The sequence below is a fragment of the Schistosoma mansoni genome, chromosome 1, assembly GCF_000237925.1.
Source record: "Schistosoma mansoni strain Puerto Rico chromosome 1, complete genome".
Lineage (NCBI taxonomy): Eukaryota > Metazoa > Platyhelminthes > Trematoda > Strigeidida > Schistosomatidae > Schistosoma > Schistosoma mansoni.
In genome coordinates, this window is record NC_031495.1 from 47,823,685 (window position 1) to 47,846,297 (window position 22,613).

The window sequence follows — 22,613 nt, forward strand, 5'->3', positions numbered from 1 at the left end:
AGATTAACACCAATGCATAATTAGTCAGAACGCTTAGTTCTTCAGTATAACAGTATACAGTTTCTTGATGTTTATTATTTCTGAAGATTTTTGCTTTTTGCTTAACATTCCATTTTTGTATTTCCCAGAACTTTAAAAGATCTCATTGAACTTAGCGGTGTATGTCAGTGTTAACTGAAATGATAAATATGGTTAGTTAACACCGTGTATTTACATAACGTTTGTGTTATAAAATTCTTTTCTCAAATATTTAACTTTTCATTTATCTACTAACCACTACCTAAAGTTTTTGCTGATCATGTCGTTCAGAAGGACGATGAAAGCTCCACGACCAAACCATCCAGCTCAGAGAACAAAACTCCACCAAAATAATCCACCTGAGCTACAAATCTTCTCCAACATCTCACTAACCACTAAAATACCATGAAGATAGATTGTTAAATAATTATTTGCTCTCAAAAAATAAACTATTTAACAAACAGACAATTTTCAATCATCACTTTTCATTTCTGCTACTCGAATAAAGATAGCTGTACTGTCTAATAACAATAGTGAAGGAGAAAATCCAATAATCATTTTGAAAACGTTAATATCCGATAAATTTCATTGGTAGATGTAAAATATTTTGATATTGCATCATTGAATTTTGTTCTGTATATATAGTGTAGTGAAAAGAACAGGAGTGGGGACAATCGAATGTATTTAAGCACAAATTACAAACTATCTCACTAAGATCTGATAACCATACAGCAAACTAGTAATTCGCAAAATAACAATCAATTCTCCCAATCTTCACTGTTCCTTCTGTAAGTATCAATCCAACTTCTCTAATTTCATTGTTCATGCATTTTCCTACCAATTTCGCTCCATTTCAGTTCTTTCCTTTTCTATCTTCTGCCAAAATACATTCTATGTCTGACCATCACTATATACTACTTATGTGGATATAAGTAGACCACACAACAATAGTATTATTGTGTTTAAATAACTAAATAAAGAATAAGTTGTTAATGTTTAAAATGTCTTTTTCATTTGTGTGTATGATTTTCTTAGTTATTTCTAAATCTTTTTTTTCTCATTTGGACATTATAAAATCTTGCTGTAACATTTCTTCTTTCATATATCTTGCGAATATGAAAGGCGAATAGTACTAATAGGAGTATAATGCATTCGAAATATGAATGATGCATATTCTACCTATAGAAACAATAACAATTGTTAGTAAGTATTAAAAACCAGCTTATTTTAATGATACTTTCCTAAAGAGTTGTAAACTATGTTGTTACCCTGATTGTTACCCTTATAATTAGGTGACAGTTTCTTTTTATAGATTTTCATTACTAACTAGCTAATGTTTGTGTCTTTATCAAATAAAACATGAAACATTTAAATCAGTTTTCTTTCATCTAAACATGAAACAACTGAATACATTACAAGCATAAATTGCTTACATATTTTAAACTTATACAAGTATTATTATGTTTATTGATAAAGAAACACATCCGGACAAATAATTGACTTTCGAATGTAAAAAAACAACTGCGGTTTCAAAAATCGATTGTTTGTGGGGTTTTTTTTCTAGAAAAATTCTATCTGGAATAATCTTAGTGATTAAAATTTAAATAGTTCCAATGTTTCGATCAACAAACTTGTCTGGATGTCGTCAGGGTAATAATCAAAATCAAGATTTTATATAGTTAAAATCATGAGTCTGTTGAAGCTAGACAACCATGGAAAACCTGGAGGCACTGGACGGCCAACTCGTCCTACTGTGGGAATCCTCAGCAGTGTGCATCCACGATCCCGCCTCACGAGATTCCAACCCAAGACCTACCAGTCTCTGACGCGAACGCTTAACCTCTAGACCACTGAGCTGGTACTCATCCAACAGTGTTAATGTCTAACATTAACCAATCCACAAAGTTAAGCAACCATTCATCAATGTCTTCAGTGAGTTGATATCTCACAACAGACCTGGTTGAAATCCACCGGTTACTACTTCTCACTAGAACTCCAGGAATTACCTCATGGAGCCAGTCACTAGTGAGCATATGATCATTACCAGAATGGGGTTTTGTGGAGATTTTAGTAATTTTATACAGTTGAGATCATGGGTCAATTAAAACTAGACCACCATTGAAAACCTGGAAGCGCACTGTTGAGGAGTCCCACAATAGGACGAAATGGTCGTCCAGTGCTTCCAGGTTTTCCATGGTTGTCTAGCTTCAATTGACTCATGATCTCAACTATATAAAATTACTAAAATCTCCACAAAACCCAATTCTGATAAAAATCAAAATTATCAAAACAACATATTTAATGATTCAACAATCAAATTTAAATTTTTACTGTGCTTATCCAGTTATATATAAATGTTGACTTCAGTAGGTAGGATAACATGAGTCAATTAAATGTGAATTATGTGAAAAGTTCACAATGTGAAAATAAGACAATGGATGATTTTACGTGTGTGAGCGTATGGGTAAAATTGAGTTATTATTAGTTTATATTAGGTGTTAGTGTTTTTATATGGAGGAAAAAGTAAAATAAAAGTGTAAGTTGAAAGTTGAAATTGTTTCTGAGTCGTTGATGTGTATGTAAAATAAAAACTATCATATACATGATTATGATGCTAAAATATCAGAATAACGATGCATGTTGGATAGAGAAAGGATTCAATTACTTGTTATTGAACATTCTTATTAACACATATATACAGCATCTTTCTTTATGTGTGCAGAAACATTTTTCTAGTTTCTAAAGGGAGAGCAACAGAATGTTTTCTGTGAGATCAACTGTCATGATTGTAATGCAAACTATATAGGAGAAACTTATAGACAATTGAATAGGAGGTTGAAGGAACACAAACAATATTTGAAATATGTTCCTCAGTTGATCTGAAGAAACTTGAGAATAGGTCGGTGATAGTGTCACATTCATTAGAAACAGGACACATGACCAATTTTGAAAGATTCAAAATACTTCAGAAAGGTTTTGGAAAACAAAGATAGACTGATACCAGAAATGCTGAATATATGTGTTAATAAGAAAGGATAGTATTCAATTAGCAATCACTTGACAAATGTTCACTAACAAGTAATTGGACCATTCATATATGTAGTTTAATTAGACAAATAATTTAGTATAACTAAACAACTGTCTAACAATCTCACAAGTAGGATAAAAATACTCAGGGAAAGTAGTTGATAATATTGGCCAGTTCTGTTTGTGTACATATCTAAATTCATTTACAAATTACATTATGTTTGGGTTTTTTATCCATGATTCATAATGCCTTTAATATTTACAATTTACATGTGGGTAGCATCTACTTTCCTACTATTTCGACAAAACAAAGTCAAAGATGTTCTTAAATAGTTTTGATATTCCTACGTGTATTTGAATTTTATCAATGTAATGAAGTAGTTAGATACTATATAAAAGTTGAATTCGTCTCCCCATCAAATTATTGAATTATTATTCCATTTTTATTATTCATAGTACTTATATAAGTAGCATGTGATAGTGCCTAAATCTAATTTCATACAAATATTGCTAATATAAAAATCAATGTTTATTCTATAACAACACTTCTGTTTCATAGTTCTCTTGATGTTTATTTTGCCTTAATGATTATAATGTGCTTACAGTTTACATGGAAATGTGCGCTTCTATTTTTTTAGAAGAAAGACCTTATTATTTTTAAAAAAATCATTAGGGGCAAATAAATTATTAAACGGAGGTTTTATTCTTCTTCACAATGTAGTAATAACACATTGTTATTCCGGTTAACATCTTCAGTCACGGCGAGTTCACCTAGGGGAGTTGGAAAACCCTGATTCCAAACCAATGGCGCACATGGGCTCCAGTATCCTGAGGGAACAAATGGCGTATGAATCAATCGTTGGTCACCGGCTATCATGGGACTGTATCTCCTTACGATGCTCCACTGCCTTGTGGATCAGACCTTTAGGTCAAAGGCTCAGGGTGTGGTTCCCTAAGAAAACCACCTGCTTCAGTTTGGGCACCTGGGCAGTATCACAACCCTCACACAAATCGAATGAGATTTGTGCGGCGCATATGTATCTGGTGCTTCCTTGTACCAATATTTATGTGTTTAAATAAAATAAAATAATTCAGTCCCAACTTCATTTGAAGACACATGAAGATATTGTTCAGAATAATAACAAAAGCTCTGCAAATGAAATAGCTAACTCAGAGAACACAACCTCAGTCAAACTACAATCTTACTCATCACTCCGCATATTTTAATATTTTTCACTTGTAAGGCAGGAACTAGATGATTTTGTTAAATAAAAAGTGGTATTATAAGATAATTATAATTATTCATTTAGTTCTTAAGTTTACTTAGAACTTCACAGCTAATTCGAATGATTTTAATAACGATTTAGCTCTCAGTCAAATGAATAATGTTAAAGGTAAATACTAACATCTAGTCAAATAATTCATAAGTTTTGGAGAAAAAATGGCCCCGGAAAGTTCGAGCTGCAGACCCAAAACATTGAAACATCCAGACCACGAGGTCATAATAAAATAAAACTTATGCTTACAGTCCTTTCCCTTCCCGTGTAGAACATTCAAACATAAACTATGACGTGAGAAGTTGGTAAATCAGCGGAGGCTCATCATCTAAACAACAGGAAACTCAACACCTCATTGAATTATCAATATAGGGTTTCAGAGATTGTTCAGCTTTTATTGAGATCATATACCTATCAATGTTCGACCATCATTGAAAACCTGGAAGCGCTGGATTGGACTCTCCAGCATTTATGAAATAATACATTTGTAGATTAAATTGATAAAAGCAAACTCAATTGTGATAGCTGTCAACCAAAACTTGCTTATATTCTAGAAATAACTGATTGTGAGTCAGCGTATAAGACTACTGTCAAATAATCAAGGCTGTTTTCTTATTGGTTGAGTGAAGCAGTTCATAAATTTTACAATGAATTGATATCAGATAAAGTCTTAACATTACGTAAAGTCTCCGATTTACCCAAACATTGAAATTTCAACTAAATTTTAAAATACATAGTGTTTTTTACTTATATATGCACAAATCTGTACTTTTATTCTATTACAGAACATCGCAGTCAAACGTCCAAGGTGTTAAGCCAACTCGGTTACATCATATACCTGTTTCAGATAATTCAAGACCACAGCATATTTTTCGACTTGAAAGTTCATTACAAAATTCACCTCAGAATTATAAAGCATTAGGATTCAAATTACTAAACGATCATTTCAGAACTGAAAATCATACTCCACACTATTCACAAGGCTCGAATAACGAGGTAAATAAACTCCAAGAGCCTTTATATCAAACCACACTATCTAAAAGCGCTGGATCAACAAGCACATTTACTAACCCTCACACTCAAGGAGACCATAAACTACTGAATAATTTGACTTTTATACCATCTGGTCAACATATAATACAAAGAACATATTTTCCTGCAGTTTCTAACCATCCAAACACTGCAATCTACCACCAAATTGGAATACAAAGGAGTTTACAGACAAATTCAAATTACATTCGTGTTGACACAAATCATAAATTAGGTGAAAGTTCACTTTATGCACACTTAGGTAATCGTGAAACTGAATTTCAACACCTGAATCCTGTTTGTGAAGCGATCAAAAACAAGTCTCAATTATCTTGCCCCGATTATTCACGATCTATTCGGTGGGCTGCTGAAAACGGTTTGATATCGGCTGCAAAACAACAGCAAATTCTCTGGGAATCATCAAGAGAGAAAACCTCTCCACTTCAGTTGGTAAGTTTAGGATTTTGTCATTTGGTTTGCAAATCTTAACACTCTTCTTTAACCATTGTAAAGATGCTTCCTAAAGGTGTTTTACGTAATTGCCAGAAGTATAAATTATTACGTTTATTTTTTGCTGTGATTTCATTTCTCAACCATACGACTGCTATAATCGGTTCAAAGATTAAGATTCTTGGTAGTGACACGTGAACATAGAAAATATACAATAAGATTCTACATTTTACCATACAGGTCAAATCTCATAGCTGTTCGGTCGCGCATGCTACGCTGATTCCAGAAACAACTAAGGATTTAAATCAGTAATTACTTTGAGCATTTGGTTTTATCAACTACGGATCGATGTCCTGTATCCGATTGGTTAAATGACTGTATACTGTCATTATTATTATTATTAACTTGACCATACAGGATATTGTCGTCATCACTGATTTGTGATAATATTAAAACTTTTGTTTCAATTGTATTTTCAGACGCTATTTTATGAGTCATGTAGCAAGTGTGTAACATAGATCTGATTATATCATACTGAATGAAACAAAATTGAATTGTTAAATCAGTTGGTTAAATTTTGAGATATTTTCCAAACATATGGACTGATTTATTATTTATCTAAACAATTCTTAAATTTGCTTTCTTAATAATCTACAACGATCGTACAGTGACAAAACATTTTTCAGCTATCAACTGATAGAATCCAGTTAATATTTTTCAGGTTTAATTCACATGCCAATCTATGCTAGGCCACTATTGAAGACCTGCAAGCACTGGAAGGCCATTTCGTCTCGGCCTGAGACTTAGCAGTGCGCATCCACGATCCCACACTTGGAACTCCACCTCAGGACCTTCGGTCTCCAGTGCGATTGCTTAGCTTCTAGACCACTAAACTGGCATCCAACGGCTTTAATGTCTAACTCCGATCCATCCATGATCTTGCGTAATCCTTCATTTATTGTCTGAGGTGAACAACTGTCTTACATCCGACACGGATCGAACTCCACTGGCCACGGCTTCTCATTAGAACGATCGAGGTTAGACATTAACACTGTTGGATGTCGACCTAGTAGTTAGGAGATAAGCGTCCACAAGTGAGATCGAAGGTCCTGAGTTCGAGTCCCGTGTGTGGGATCGTCTATGGGTACCACTGAGAAGAACCATACTAGGACGGAATGGCCGTCCAGTGCTTCAAGGTTTTCAATGGCGTTCTAGCTTAGATCAACTCGTCAATTCAACTGTAGAAATGCTACAATCGTCACAAATCCCTAGAATCGATAGCATTTTTAACTTTAAGTAAGACAATTTTTATTTTACTCAATAAATATTTCAATTGACAAGTAAATGATTCCATATTGTTAAGCTGTTGATCACTCTAGAACTAACACTATGATTGATAATAACCGCGATTCAAAACACATCAAGACAACCTTCAGTAAAGCGAGAAGGTTATTTTATTTGAGTTCATGAGATAGAGTCATTAATGGTAGTAAATTATGATTTTTGGAAACATTCAACTGCAACACAATAAATATATGGCTAATAGGGATGTGAATATTTTGAAGGTGTTATCATCACTATATTTTCGTAAAAAAATATTTTAATAGACGAAAATATTATCTAAATTATTTCAACGTTTTAGATTTACATCCCGCTAAGAGATGACCTTTCCTGAGGTCAGTGAAATGTTTAGTTAATAAAACCAAATGAAAACCTTAGTAGTGATTATCTACAAAACTACTAGTTAGAAATGTCTTAGTTTATGATGTATATGTGGGAACTTTTGTCGCATATGCTTTAGTTTATTGAACGTGCAGTAAGCTAACTAACAAATTTATGCTTGTTTTACAAGTGAAAGAAAACAATGATATATTGATGTTCATTAAAATTACTCATCTGTATACAGGAAGATATTATTTTTCAGTGTCCATTCACTACAGTTCACAAATACTTCACTATGTCTAATTATTGCAATATATTTACCAGACTGATCTTTAAAAAAATTAGTGAGGCGTGACTAAAGATAGAAACTTGTGAAACATTCCTGCTAAATCGTTTGTATTAAAAGTAAGACTTAACAGTATTAAAAATAATTTTTACTTCTTAAGTACAAACGATCAAAAGTAGTCAACCTGAAACCCTGGACCTGAGACCAAAGCTAGCTAGCACTAGTCAGAAAGGCGTCGCTGTGATCTTGATGGAAATTATGATCATAAGTGCTAAATAAAAACCCAAGTCGTCCAAGTTGATTGCTTCGTTAGATATCTCTTGTAAGTCAATATTAAGTGGACATAAATACTATTTTCTTAGTTCCTAGATATTTACCGTCAATTTCAACGTTTTCTGGGGTTAAATAACTGTTAGTGCTATTTTATGAAATTTTATAAAGGGGATCTTTTATCAGAAGTAAAAAGAGATGTTATTTTAGTGTAGTATCATTTTCTAATTTGGATGGTTGAAACGATTAAACCATCCAGATCGGAAGATGAAACTCCATCAAAATCATTTACCTGAGCTACTAATCTTCTCCAACATCTCAAAAAGGTTAAACATGTACACGCAATTGTGGTAATGAAACTGTGTGACACAGACGTTTTATTGCTCAGCCAATTTATTCTACTCTTTTTCAGTTTAGCTCCTCTATAGAATAGACCTTAGGGTCAGAAATTAGAGTTAGGAGACTCCGACTTAAGAGAATAACAAATTTTAAATCTGAGATATTTACTTACGTGCTTACTCCTGTTGCTCCAACTCTGTCCTGAGCACTCATTTCCAGTTGCTATTCATCCTATTCATGTCTGCTTCCAATCTTCGACTCAGTGTGTTCTTTGGTCTTCCCCTTTCTATTTCCATTCAGGATTCCAAGTTAGCCCTTGCTTCGTGATGCAATTTGATGAGTTCCTTAATGTATGTCCTATCCACCTTTAGCGTCTCTTCCTGATTTCCTCTTCAGGTGGAAGCTGGTCTGTTCTCTCCTACAGTAGGCTATCGCTGATGGTATCTGGTCAAAGAACATTGAGTATCTTGTATAGGCAGCTGTTTATAAATATTTGTACTGTTTTGATGATGGTTGTGGTAGTTCTCGAAGTTTCAGTTCCATACAGTAACAGTTACCGATTATGCTGACCAGTTACATAAAACTTACCATCTCTTCCAGAATTTCCCCATCAAGTGTGATTGTGTTGGTTGGTCTTCTCCGTGTTGAATTTCAGGATCTTGCCTTTTCCTTTGTGTATGTTGAGGTCTACTGATGTAGAGGCTGTTTCTACATTCACTGTCTTCACTTGCATTTGATGGTGCGTATGGAATAGAGTTAGCTTATCGGTGAAGTTCAAATAATTCAGTTCCATGCAAGCTATTCATTGTATTACGTACTTCCAGTCAGATGTGCAGGTCTTCGCAATTCATTCAACCACCGAAAGAAAGAGAAAAGGATAGAGTATGTAGCTTTGTCTGACTCCGGTCCTCACTTGAAATGCATTTATCATTTATCCGCCAAGCACCACTTTTCACTGTAGTCTGTTGTACGAATTCCGGACGACTCACACCATAGTGTCGAAGAAGGTTACATAATATTCTCTTGTTCACATTGTGTCAAATGCTTTCTGATAATCAAGGAATTTGATATATAGTGACGAGTCCCATTCAATTGATTGTTCAACGATGATCCGTAATATCACGATTTGGTCTGTGCACGATCAGAAGACATTTATCTACATGAATATAATCAGCTTTTGTTAACCTATAATTTAGTTTCAACCCCAAGGATTTTAGACCTTCGGTATATTTTAAGATTTCTGTTTACTTATAATCTTTTCGGACTTAGAAAATCAACGAAAATCAATTCATTATGAGATATTCGAATCTGATCTTCTCACTTTGACTGCTTATAACTCTTTGTCTCTTGAATCTCATTATTTTGTACCTTAGCTTCTATATCACTGAATTCATCATAATGATCTATTCGAGATTGATGAATGTTATAAGACAGAATGAGGATCTTTGATTAAATGTAAAAAAAAATACAATTTAAGAAACATTAATTTACATTCATTTAAATATCGAAGTTAACTTTAACGATAAATAATTGATCACTAAAAAAATTTGTTACATAAGAATTATTTGAATATTGAAATTACATAGAATATTTACTTTCATATATATATTCAATGGGAAAAAGAAATAATTTTGAAAAATAACAAATTTGGGCATAACACATTGTTAAGAAAAGAACTGCAAGCTATACAAACACACACATATATATTAAGAGGGAAAAAAGGGACATACATCGCCTTCCGCCTTACTCAAAATCATTTAAACTTTTAAAAAAAAATCCTGCCTTTCACTTTTGAGTAAATTCCTTAGGGGAAACAATGATTTAAATATATTTGGTATAGATGTTTGATAAGAAAAAAGTTTCACGACATTATGGTTTTATAGGTATAATCTATCTTAATATAAAGTTTAGAAATTACATTAACTTAAGTCGAATTAATGTAAAAAAAAGAATTTTACATTCCAAGCAAAGATGGATAATGGCTAGCTGTAGGATTCAGGATGTGAGTTTCGTCCTAGGTAAACAGATAACGCAACGGCATTTGAAGCCAATGGTACTGGGTTCGAGTCCCGTAGTGCACATCAACTCTGACATGCAGGTACATTCAGCTGACAAGTCCCAAATAGGATGAAACGTGAGTCCTGGATTCCACTTCCAGCCACTATCCATCTTTGTTTATAACGCTTGTGACTTAAGGTAATGATCCGTTTAAGCTGATTTATAGTTTGCTTAATTTAAATTAAAATGAAATGAAAAAGATATAACCTTGATTTAGATTAATTTTAAAAACATTATTCTTTTTATAATTTATGCGCACTGACTGCCAGAGTTAATTTTCCATAAATTCTATGATAGATATTCAAGAGATGAAATAAGTGATACACTAGCTAACTGATCTATTTTGATTTAACAACTTGTCTAAAGGGATAACTTTCAATTCTTTTTAATATGGATCATGCTGTAATCTTTCAATGATCTCACAGACTGTTTTAATACAGTTAATATTCTAGATGCCAGTTCAGTAATTTAGAGTTTAAACGTTCGCGCGCGAGATCAAAGGTCTTGGGTTTGAATCACAAGTCAGGAGTAGTGAAAGTGCACTGCTGAGAAGTTTCATACTAGGACGAAACGACGGTTCAGTGCTTCCAAGTTTTTAATGGTGGTCTAGCTTAAATCAACTCATGAATTCAACGATTAAATAAGTACAATCTTCATAAACCTCCATTTTGATAACAATGACATTTAACAAATTTTCTTAGGATCAATTTCTAATACAAAAAAACAAATTCAGTCTATTAGAAACAGATGATATAATTTTAACTCCTTTCTAGATGAGTGTTTGATCAAGTTGATGGACGTTATTATTGCTAGTGGTAAACTTAAGTTTATTAAGAAGACTTCATACTCTTAGACAGTGGAGGACCATTTCACCTGATTAATACTAAAACAAGTCATTGCATAAATTAGTTTACTCTACAAAGTATGTTATTCTTTGAAATAAGTGTGTCTAAATTTTAAAACTTCTCATAAACTTAATATAGCTCCTATAATTATGGTTATTTCATAGTTTTACATCATAAGCGCTAAAATGTTACCATACATATAAAATTATATCATCATCAAAGTATATCATCGTAACCAGATTTAGAAAACTTTGAACTTCAGGTAATAACTCCATAAAAAAATTTATGGTCGTTACTGAATTGAAGTGCGTTTTTATTCTTAATAAGTTTTATGAACAACAATTTAAGTTAATTCACTTAGTATTGTTTATTTCAATCTTCCCATTGATGTTTAAGACTGCAACTGGTTAGTCTCTTATTGACATGTGTGCATACTGTGCGTATTGCCTCGATATAGCCTTAATTCACAAGCATTGTAAGCAAAGATAGTTAGTGGCTAGCAGTGGAATCTAGGACGTGCGTTTCGTCCTATTTGGGACTCATCGGCTGGATGTGCCTGCATCTCAGAGTTGATGTTCACTCTGGGACTCGAACCCATAATATTTGGAAATAATTTACATTACTTGTTACTACTTCAATGATGTAATAGTATTTATAGTATTTATTATAATACTCAACTATTTACTAAAATATTTTCATGTTTTCATAGGATAGAACTATGATTCAAATAACATAAAGATTTATTCGATCAATAAAATCACTTTACATTTATGTGATTCATATTATCATAAAAGTAATATGGTAATGAAAATCCCATGGAAAAGAAGTAGTTCGAATGTCTACATATATATATATATATATAAAAGATACAATTACTGTAAAATCTAATTTCAGTACTGTATACATGTTTATGTATATATATTTATATTGCCTATAGACATTATTATTGTACAAGTCGATGAGTCATTTGGATACTTTAGAAAATAAAGTACTACACAGATTTATTTCTTTTAATGTAAAGAATATATGGGAGTAATCAGAATGTAACTTGTTTTAGTTTTGGTGCCAATATTAATTGTTTTACATATAAAAAGAAGAACAGTAAGATAATTGTTTTACGCTAATTTGATACAATCATATTCCTTTATGAGAGTTTAGTTTTCCTATTGACTACTTTCCCACATTCATATAATTTTGTTATAGGCTGACAAAAAGAGTTCTTATATTATTTATTTTAGATCAACAATTCATTATACATTAAAAAGAAGTACCCTTACAACATCTTTAGAAGAAACTCTTCTTTTCAATTTCTAAAGATAATAAAACTATAAACTACAAATCGTAAACCTGATGTTTTTATCACTAGAAAAAGATCAACGGTATACCAACTTCATTTACTTCAAGTATATAATACAAATCTAATAACTAGGTAGTTATAAGGATATAATTATAGATGAGGAAATCTTGTCTTGTTGTTACATTAATCAAATACATGACAAATAATAAATAAATAATCGAGATCATGAGTCAATTGAAGCTAGACCACCATGGAAAACGTGGAAGCATTGAACAGTCATTTCGTCCTACTGTGGGACCCCTCAGCAGTGCACATCCACGGTCCCGCCTCGTGAGATTCCAACCCAGGACCTATCAGTCTGGTGCGCGAGCACTTAACCTCTAGATCACTGTGCTGGCATCCGCCGGTGTTAATGTCCAACTTCAACCAACCCACGAAATTGAGAAACCATTTCACCAATGTCTTCAATGAGTTGATATCTCCCAAGAGACCTGGTTGAACTCCATTGGTTACTGCTTCTCACTACAACTCCAGGAAATACTTCATGGTGCCAGTCACTAGTGACCATATGATCTCAACTATATAAAAAATTACTAAAATGTCCACAAAACCTCCTTCTGAAAATAAATAATCACTGAATGATTTCTTTTTTGGAACAATCTACATGTTATAATCAGAATTTGTTATCTTACTTTAAATTATTGATATATTTCAAAATGGTAACATTATTTATAGGATTATATATTTTTTTTAAAAAATACCCTTAGAGATATAAACTTGACCCTATTTAGTATGGTAAATGCATTCAAAATACTCATAATATGCATCAAATTTCTTTGATAAATTACTGAAATGAATACAGAAACTATAATTTTTAAGACAGAACTCCAGTTTATGTTCGTTTTTCATTGTATACTATCGAAATAATGTAATCTTTGTTGAAAGAGAAATTATAGTTGAATCAGGTCAAAACAATTTATTTTAAAACTTACTTAGATTAATTGATTAGGCTAATCGGTAAACAGTTCCTTGCTTAAAAGCTTTTAATTATCTTAACTATTTTAGTCATACATTTATACAACTTCATTCGAAATATATTGTGCATTCCTAAACCTTGTCAAGATAAATTGGTATGATAGAACCTAGACAAAATGTGATATGACTAACTATTATCAAACCTATTTATCAATTCAGATTAGTTCATTTCATTTCAGTTACATCACTGGAAGTTCATTCCTAATTTACATTACTTTGTGTTCTATTACAATTTATATTTCCTTTTCCATATTATTCAATTGACTAGTTAAAACATACGTTTATTCTATGTGTATTTGTTGACTGGAAAAAAAACGGAAAGAAAAGTCATACACAACTGTAAATTACCACTGGTGATTCTGTGAACCATTTTAAGTGTTTTAAAAAGGTAATACGATATATAAATTTTTTTCAAACTTTTCAACTGATATGAGACTGTAAAGGGTCATCATTATTCATACTTAAGTTATTTTTCAGTAACCAAAATACTACTGATAATCCTACAAACTAAAGAATCATATCTTCACATTACTTTTCCTTTGTATAATTCGGTTTTACATTTTATCAGTAATACATATATTTTCATTTACATCAATTATGTCACCATATTTCCTCTACTTTATATAGTCACTACCCAACGAAAATGTAGAATTATGATCAAATTGTGTTTAGTCACACACATAAAAAAACAAAACACAATTTGAAGAAGATACACATTGTAGAAAGTGAGTCAGTCAATGTAAAACCTGAAAAATAGCAAGGAAATGATTAAAGTTGAAAAGAGAGTGAAAATAAGGAGATGTAAAAAAAGGGTTAAGTAAAACAAGCCAAAAAAACAAATGACACAACAGCTGATGCAGTTGTCAACATGGCGTGTATCACAAAACAAAAAAACACACATGGTTTTAAATATATTTTGTTATAAGAGTGTGTATGTTTTGTTGACAACATTTCTTCATTTACATCGACAGTAAATAGTGTCATTGTTTGAAATTATGGATTATACTAAATACATTCTATAAAGTTGATTGTAAAGATATGTATGTATATGTCTGAGTTAAATGGATTAATACACTTATCCACAGCTCAGTTATACACATGGTTTACAGAATATACTGTCCCCACAAGAATTATCTTTTTGTTAAACAGTAATTAGATAGTTGCTTTTAATGTTTCAAATGCAATACTCTTCATTCTAAAGAATGTAACCGTAATAAACAGTAAGTATATAGAGTGTTTTAAAGCATACTTTTTACTATTCATTAGATGCACCAATCACTGAAACCCAACATAACAAATGATAATTCAATTCATATAATTGGATAGATAATAATCCACATACAAAAAGGATTACGCTGATAAAAACCCTGGTGAAAATGTCTTACATTCTTAATATTCAGTGTTTTGAATGGAAACATGATGAAGAATACAGCTGAAAATCTATGACTAGCCAGATATATCATTAGGGTTTTGCATGTAATGAGTAATATCAAGTTTTCTTCATAACAGTAATAATAATAGTGATGCAAAGATTTGTGAATAAAGGCAAGAGAGACAATTGCATTTGACTACGAAAGGTCGTAAGTACATAGTCGCAAATCTTTGTATTATTATTATTATTGGTTAAACATCATTATTAATCTCCCCTATACATGATTCATTCACTTCGCATTGATCTCTACTTATTACGTCTTACTAATTTTTCACTTAATTTAGTCTTCCACTTGATCGAATTGTAATTGCACTATCATATCTCTCCCACCCTAATCGATCCATATTTATTCTGATCACAGATCTTAAATTTTCTTTATAAAATATTAACTATCTGACAGTAAGTCACTAACTCCGTTTATAGAGCAGGAGCATACTTAAAGCTAATGAAATAAGCTAGGAACTTTTCTAAAATCACTTTGAGACTTAAGATTTCAAATTATAAACATGTTATTAGGAATGAAACTGTGTTTCATCACATTGTCACCTCACCTTCTCCCCTTGTGGTGAGCTCGGTTTTTCCAAACATCCTTAATAAACAATTTTTAATGATCCTAAACTATTTTATCTTCATGCCTCCAGTTAAAATGTCGTCAAAACCGTAGTTATTAGTTAGCTTTAACTTAATAATACAATAATTACAATATAGACGTTGATCAGTTTTATTAACTATATTTATATGTAGATGTAAGGTTTAACTGAGGTTATATAACATTATTTGGAATATAATATCAGTTATCTGACAAAATATATATAATATATAGTTGAGATCATGAATCAATTGAAGCGAGACCACCATGAAAAACCTGAAAGCACTGGACGGCCGTCTCGTCCCACAATAGGATTCATGATCTCAACTATATATAAAAAACTACTAAAAATCTCCACAAACAACCCTATATATTTACAAAGATATCTATCTAATTCTTATAAATTCTAGAAACTGATTATTGTAAAAAAGAAGATTCAATAAACATATATCTTCTGTTTCACTAAGATTTCAGAGATGCTCCAATGTGCTGAACTTAAATTAACAGGTATTCGTTTTCAAATCTTTCACTGTAAATTACATTATATATAACATTTTATTCATAAGAATAAATGAATTATATTGATTTTTGAAAAATTTGTGAACAAATCAATCATAACAGTATTTGTAAAAAATTGATTTTTATTATTCAGTATTATCATAAATGTTCATTTATTGATAAAGTTTACTATGAAACTATAAACTACTGATAGTCTGTTGTTATTTGTTTGTTTTTTGTGCGTAAATTTTTTTTCTGATCAGTAAGTTCTTCATGGTGGTCTAGTTTTAGTTAATTTCTGAATTCAAATATTCAATTACTAAAATCTCTTCAGAAAATTCACTTCAGATAAGAAATAGTCGATTTATTTCAATTATTGTATAGAACCATTAATTCAAAAGACAAAATTTTTTTAAAAAAATGATAATGTTCAGTTTTAAAATTAAAGATTATCTTTTGTTGATATTTTTCAGAAGATTTTTTTGAAAATCCTAGTTGAAATTAGTTGCTGACAAGCTTTTATGAAAATGAATATGAGGTATTTCATAGTAAAATATATTTTCAAACTTAAATGAACATTTAGATATGAAAAAACAAAACACTTCTGTTAATGAACCTTTGAATATATTCAAAATAACAACAATAACATAGTGGCTAGTAGTGGAATCCAGGACAAGCGTTTCATCCTATTCGGGACTAGTCATCTGGATGTGCCTGCGTTTCAGAGTTGATGTTCTTTTTGGGACTCAAACCTAGTACTGTTCGCTTGAAATGCCATCGCGTTAATCACTCAACTACTGAGTCCTGATAGCCACTTGATTATGCAATGGACTGAAGTTTAAATTCACTTGGTGCTGTTTGCTTGTATCTTCCCATTGTTGTTTAAGACTGCAATTGATTAGGATGAAACGCGCGTTCTGGATTCCACTACTAACCACTATCCATCTTCGCTTATATAACTTGCGACTTAAGGTAATATCGAGTCAATGCTCACAGAATGCACATATGCCAACGAGAAACTGATCAATTACAGACCTAAACATCAATATGAAGATACAAGCAAACAACACCAAGTGAATTTCTTTAAAATAACGTTTACTTTTTAATGAAGTTCAAGATTTTGTATGGAAAAATTGGACCAGTAACATGGTGAAAGTTAGAGATATGTTTGTTTTATGCCATCTGAATCCTCCTTTCAGTATGATACGTTTTAGCGATTTCAGTATGAAATAGCAAGAAAGTTACGAGCACAAATAATGAAATTGAAAACATCTTTTTATTTTTAAGTTGTGATATGAAATATAAGAAAAGAGTGAAATAAATAAAAACTTTCGACTTTGTATTTAAAATTGACCAAAAATGATCAAATCAATGCAAAGAAACAGAAATATATATCGTTCTTCAATTAGATCCATGTTTCGGAATTATGACTTATCAAGAATACATATTACCTGTAAAACCATATGAAAATTAGGAAAACAGAGCACGTATCTTGTTTTTGTTCCGAACTGGCAAAACATGAAAGGTGGTGGTGAGACCTAGGTAGATAAGATTTAGTAATAAATCATTCATGTACTAATCTTATTTCCAAAAACACAGTCTGTGATTTCACCTGATCATTATTCAATGTCTTTGGTTGTTAATAAACATTATCCTCAGAGTATCTGAGAGATGTATGATTAGCAATTATGTTATAAATATCAACCAGTAACAGTTTAATTTTCTGGAGTTTTGATGCAAAACTATGGACTGGATGATCAGTCGAGCGGAATGTCAGAAAGTAAATAATATTTCATAACAGTCAGGCATTTTCGCTATCTCAATGAACTTGTAAAGTATAAGGTATGATTCCAACAAAGTATAATGTATAATGTAAAAAGATCTGTAGTCCAATCACGTATAGAATTGTAGCTGATGGATGTTTAGGGACTCCGAACGTGATAATAATAATTTATTCAAGATTCTTTCCACCAAATAAGTATAGAAATTATTGTGCTTGAACAGATTAAATACCGCGGCTGTTTTTTCACCTAAGTAAACAAATAAATAAAACTGTGATATTGCCAATAAGAGCATGGTTAATACTAAATGCATAAGAACTATCATAATTATCTCCTTTTACACATCCAATGATTAGAAAACCTGTGGTAGCAAGAATCTTCCGTATGTTCTCAATATATCACACCATTTAAGTAACTGATTAGCTGTTTCATAATCATTATGATTAAAAACATTATAAATGTAGTCATCAATAACCAGCTAAGCTAACCATATTAAATATATAATAATCTAATTTATTTAAGAAACATCCTATTTATGTAAACAACTAGTGCCAAACTGAAATTCATTCAGTTCAATAGTGACTGGCTTCAAGAGATATTTCCTGGAGTTCTAGTGAGAAGCAGTAACCAGTGGAGTTCAACCACGTCTGTTGTGAGATAGTAACTCAATGAAGACAATGGTGGATGTGTCGCTTAATCTCGTGGATTGGTTGAAGTTAGACATTAACAACGTTGGATGCCGACCAACTCAGTAGTCTATAGGTTAAGCGCTTACGCGAGAGACTGATAGGTCCTGGGTTGGAATCCTAAGAGGCGGGATCGTGGATGTACACTACTGAGGAGTCCCACAATAGAACGAAACGTCCATCCAATGCTTCCAGGTTTTTCATGGTGGTCTAGCTTCCATTGACCCATGATCTCTAGTATTAAAATTTTCATATGTAACTACTAAATTTAAACTGTTATACAAGTTTATATCAGAATAGGAGGTTTAACGATTAGTAATAAATTTTAAAGGCCGTCAATAAAAGATGAAAGATCTGTAATCTTTAATCTTCTATAGATTTCTATATACTTGAACATCAATATATATCAAATGTTTAATAAAGAAATAAAAAATATATTTCTGTTAAAATTTCCAAAAACATTCATAAGCGGAAGTATATCATCTTTTTATAAAAATGATATCAATTATAATGGAGAATTATTATTCTCTTAACATTAAGGTCAACAATAATAAACAAATAATTATGTTACGTTTAAAATTATTATTTACAAATGATCAATAACTATGTGATTACATTATGTATATCCTTGATTCATGTTAAATGTCTTGGATAATCATTTGATAATCATAAGAAGGGGGTTCCATGGAGATTTTAGTAATTTTATATAGTTGAAATCATGAGTCAATTGAAGCTAGACCACCATGGAAAACCTGGAAGCATTGACGACCGTTCGTGGGACTACAGGAGACTGATAGGTCCTGGGTTCGAATCCAGGGAGGCGGGATCGTGGATGCACACTTCTGAATCATTTGATAAATCGAATGAAAATTTGAAAAATATATATTCAGGGTGAAAAAATAGTATAATTTAAGTAAATAACTTCGACGGTATATATATCCATTCATAATGTATTATAAATCTTTGGCTATATTTGTAAAGTTTCTTCACTTATTAATATAATAGAACAAAACCGATAACTGTAAGACTAGTTTTTCAGTTTATTGAAATTTAAACTAAATTCCAACTTAAATCTAATCATTAAATAGAATCAGTTTGATAGAAATGTTTCCAATTCCAAGTATTTTTTTCAGATTCCCATTTGTATAAGATACTTATGCTTTTACTCTTCGTAGAGGAGCATGTACCGCCCAACGGCATTCTCCATCCAACTCTGTCCTAAGTAATCATTTCCAGTTGTTTCCAAATGCTATTCATCCTTTTCATGTCTGTTTTCAATTCTCGGTTTAGTATGATTTAAAAAGAAATAAACACAAAAGTTTCACTTAGAAATGACAATATATTTTAGCCAACTCAATTTTCTTTGAAGGATATAAGATGTAATGATTTAAATGACTACATTCAGAGTAGTTGTTATTAAGGATAGAGATACTTAAGTATAAAATGAAAAATCAATTTTTTTACAAGATGTAAAAGTCATAGTCCGTTTCTGTTGTACTGATTATTCAGTACACCGTATAATTTAAGGTACATCTTATATTTCCGTCGTGTATAGAAATGTTTACAGTTAGGTAGTATGTGTGATCCATATTTAAGTGAATGGGTTTTACCTGAAATGAAAAAATAGACATAAAACACTGTTTATGGACTACGCCTATTTTGCCACTTCAGGTATAAGGCTTACTACATACATAAGAAACAGTGTATGCTCAAAGTGTTAATAGGACGTAAGTTTAGCTTTTTAAGGAATAAATTATAATAAAATAACACTTTTTAAAAATTTATTCGACATTTGATGGTCTTTTTATTAGTGTATTAGTGAGGTTCTCATACATCTTAATTTGTTGTGAACATACGTTAGCATTACGTATTTGGATGTTTACTAGTAATGTAAACACACTGATGGATTAAAATCAGTGGGTTTTTAACATGAATATTTTTATTGATTTATGATTACAGGTAGGTAATTTCTATATCTATGCATATGTGTATAATATACTCAAGAACAGCTATTTAGTTGGTATTTAAGGTAATTAAGGGGAAGATGTTATGATGTCTTCGATAAATGTAAGTATATACTGTGATTTGTTGGTGAGAATGACATTACTTTAAGGGTTTTGTCGAAATCGTGGAATTTTTAGTTTAATTCATTCACTGATTTAGTTAGACAAGCATCGAAAATCAGAATGTAATAAAGATCTGTTTCATGTTAGCATAAACCAATCTACAAAGTAAACGCACGACCATAACAGACCTCAAAACGAGCATTCAACCTGCTAACTATTGAGATAATATATAATGGTGTAACTATCTAACATCATTAATTCGAGATATTATGAAGCCATTTCCTAATGGTATCAGTTGACAACTACCTTACATTCGACATGATCAAACTTCAATTTTCCAGGTTTCTTATCACACCTCTTAGTAATTTTTCCTGAAATTAATCAACGGCAAGTATATCTTCAAAAATTCATTTTTAATAGAAGAGGGTTTTGTGGAGATTTAAGTAATTTTACATAGATAAGATCATGAGTCAATTGAAGCTAGACCACCATGGAAAACCTGGAAGCAGTGGACGGCCGTTTCGTCCTATTATGGGACTCCTTAGCAGTGCGCATTCGACCTTAGTACAATGGAAGTTGGTAGCGCAATTTCGTGCATTGGTTGAGGTTAGACATCAATACTGTTGAATGTCGGCCGGATCAGTGGTCTATCGGTTAAGTGCTCTGGCGCGAGACTGGTAGGTCCTGGGTTCAAATCTCGCGGGGTGGAATCGTGGATGTGCACTGTTGAGCAGTCCCACAATAGGACGAAACGGCCGTCCAGTTCTTCCAGGTTTCGCATGGTGGTCTAGCTTCAATTGACTTATGATCTTAACTATGTATCATTTTTAATAGTTTATACATTGACTGTATTCTTGTTAAAGTACATTCATATATCGGTTTCAGAAATCTCAACGATAAAATTATTTTATAATTTTGAGTATTCAACAAAGATTAGTTTTAAAAAAAATTGATACCAATAGTTTTAATTGCAAAAATCTTTATGATAGGTAAACAATTCATAGAATATTTGAAGCAATTAGTCCCTTTGATAAATTTCGATAATGTAATAAGAAGACGAAGATTATCAAACTATGTGATATATATCAGCGCAATACATTTGGAACAATCTGATCACACATAATGTACTTGTTAAGAACGTTATTAAGAATATTTATACATTTCAGTGTTTATTGCCTCTTCTTCATTTATCCTATAAAATAAATTAACATAACATGAAAATAACATGAAAAGAAAAGTAAAAAAAAAAATAAAAAAGGAACTATAAACAGTTGTTTGCTTGTTCGTTTGTTTGTTTCGGAGGTATGTATATCATTCAGTTATATTCATAATTTAAAACAGAAATCAATAATATAATAACCGATAGAATGAATGCAAATATGAAAATTTCCATGGATGAAATTTATCTGATCAGACAAATTATTTTTTTATTTTTATTTTTTTTTCTAAAGAAAAATTCTCATTTTTACTTTCTATTTTACAATGAAATTCGGCAGAAAATTTTTGTTATCTAAACATGACTTAGTTTAATGATTATCATTTTTTTTTACATAAATATTGTTTTGGTGATGTAATGTAATTTATATATAGTTGAAATCATGAGTTAATTGAAGCTAGACCACCATGGAAAACCTGGAAGCATTGGATGGCCATTTCGTCCTAATGTGATTTACTTTAAAATTATTTATTTAAATATTTTATGATTTTTCGATAGTGTAATAAGAAGACAAAGAATATCAGAACTATGTGATATATTAGTGCAATACATTTCGAACAATCTGACCGCACATAATGTACTTGTTAAGAACATTTATATCTACAAATAAAAGGTCAACTAGACTGGAAGTGGGGGGTAAGAGGAGACAAGGATAATAATAATGATAATAGTAAACTCATTTAGTATTGTTTGTTTGAATCTTCCCATCGATGTGAATTAAGGCTATATCGAGGCAATACGCACAGTATGCA

At 31.5% G+C, this 22,613-nt stretch overlaps 1 protein-coding gene across 1 annotated transcript in view; it reads left to right on the top strand.

Annotated features, from left to right (window-relative positions):
* Smp_169350 (hypothetical protein) overlaps positions 1-5,840 on the top strand; it is a gene marked incomplete at both ends in the record, with an annotated part of 39,430 nt that extends 33,590 nt beyond the window's left edge. Inside the window, one exon of the mRNA XM_018794648.1 lies at positions 5,108-5,840. Within this exon, the coding sequence (XP_018649039.1) occupies positions 5,108-5,840 (733 nt within the window). The remainder of the gene's footprint in view (positions 1-5,107) is intronic.
* Positions 5,841-22,613: the final 16,773 nt, after the last annotated feature.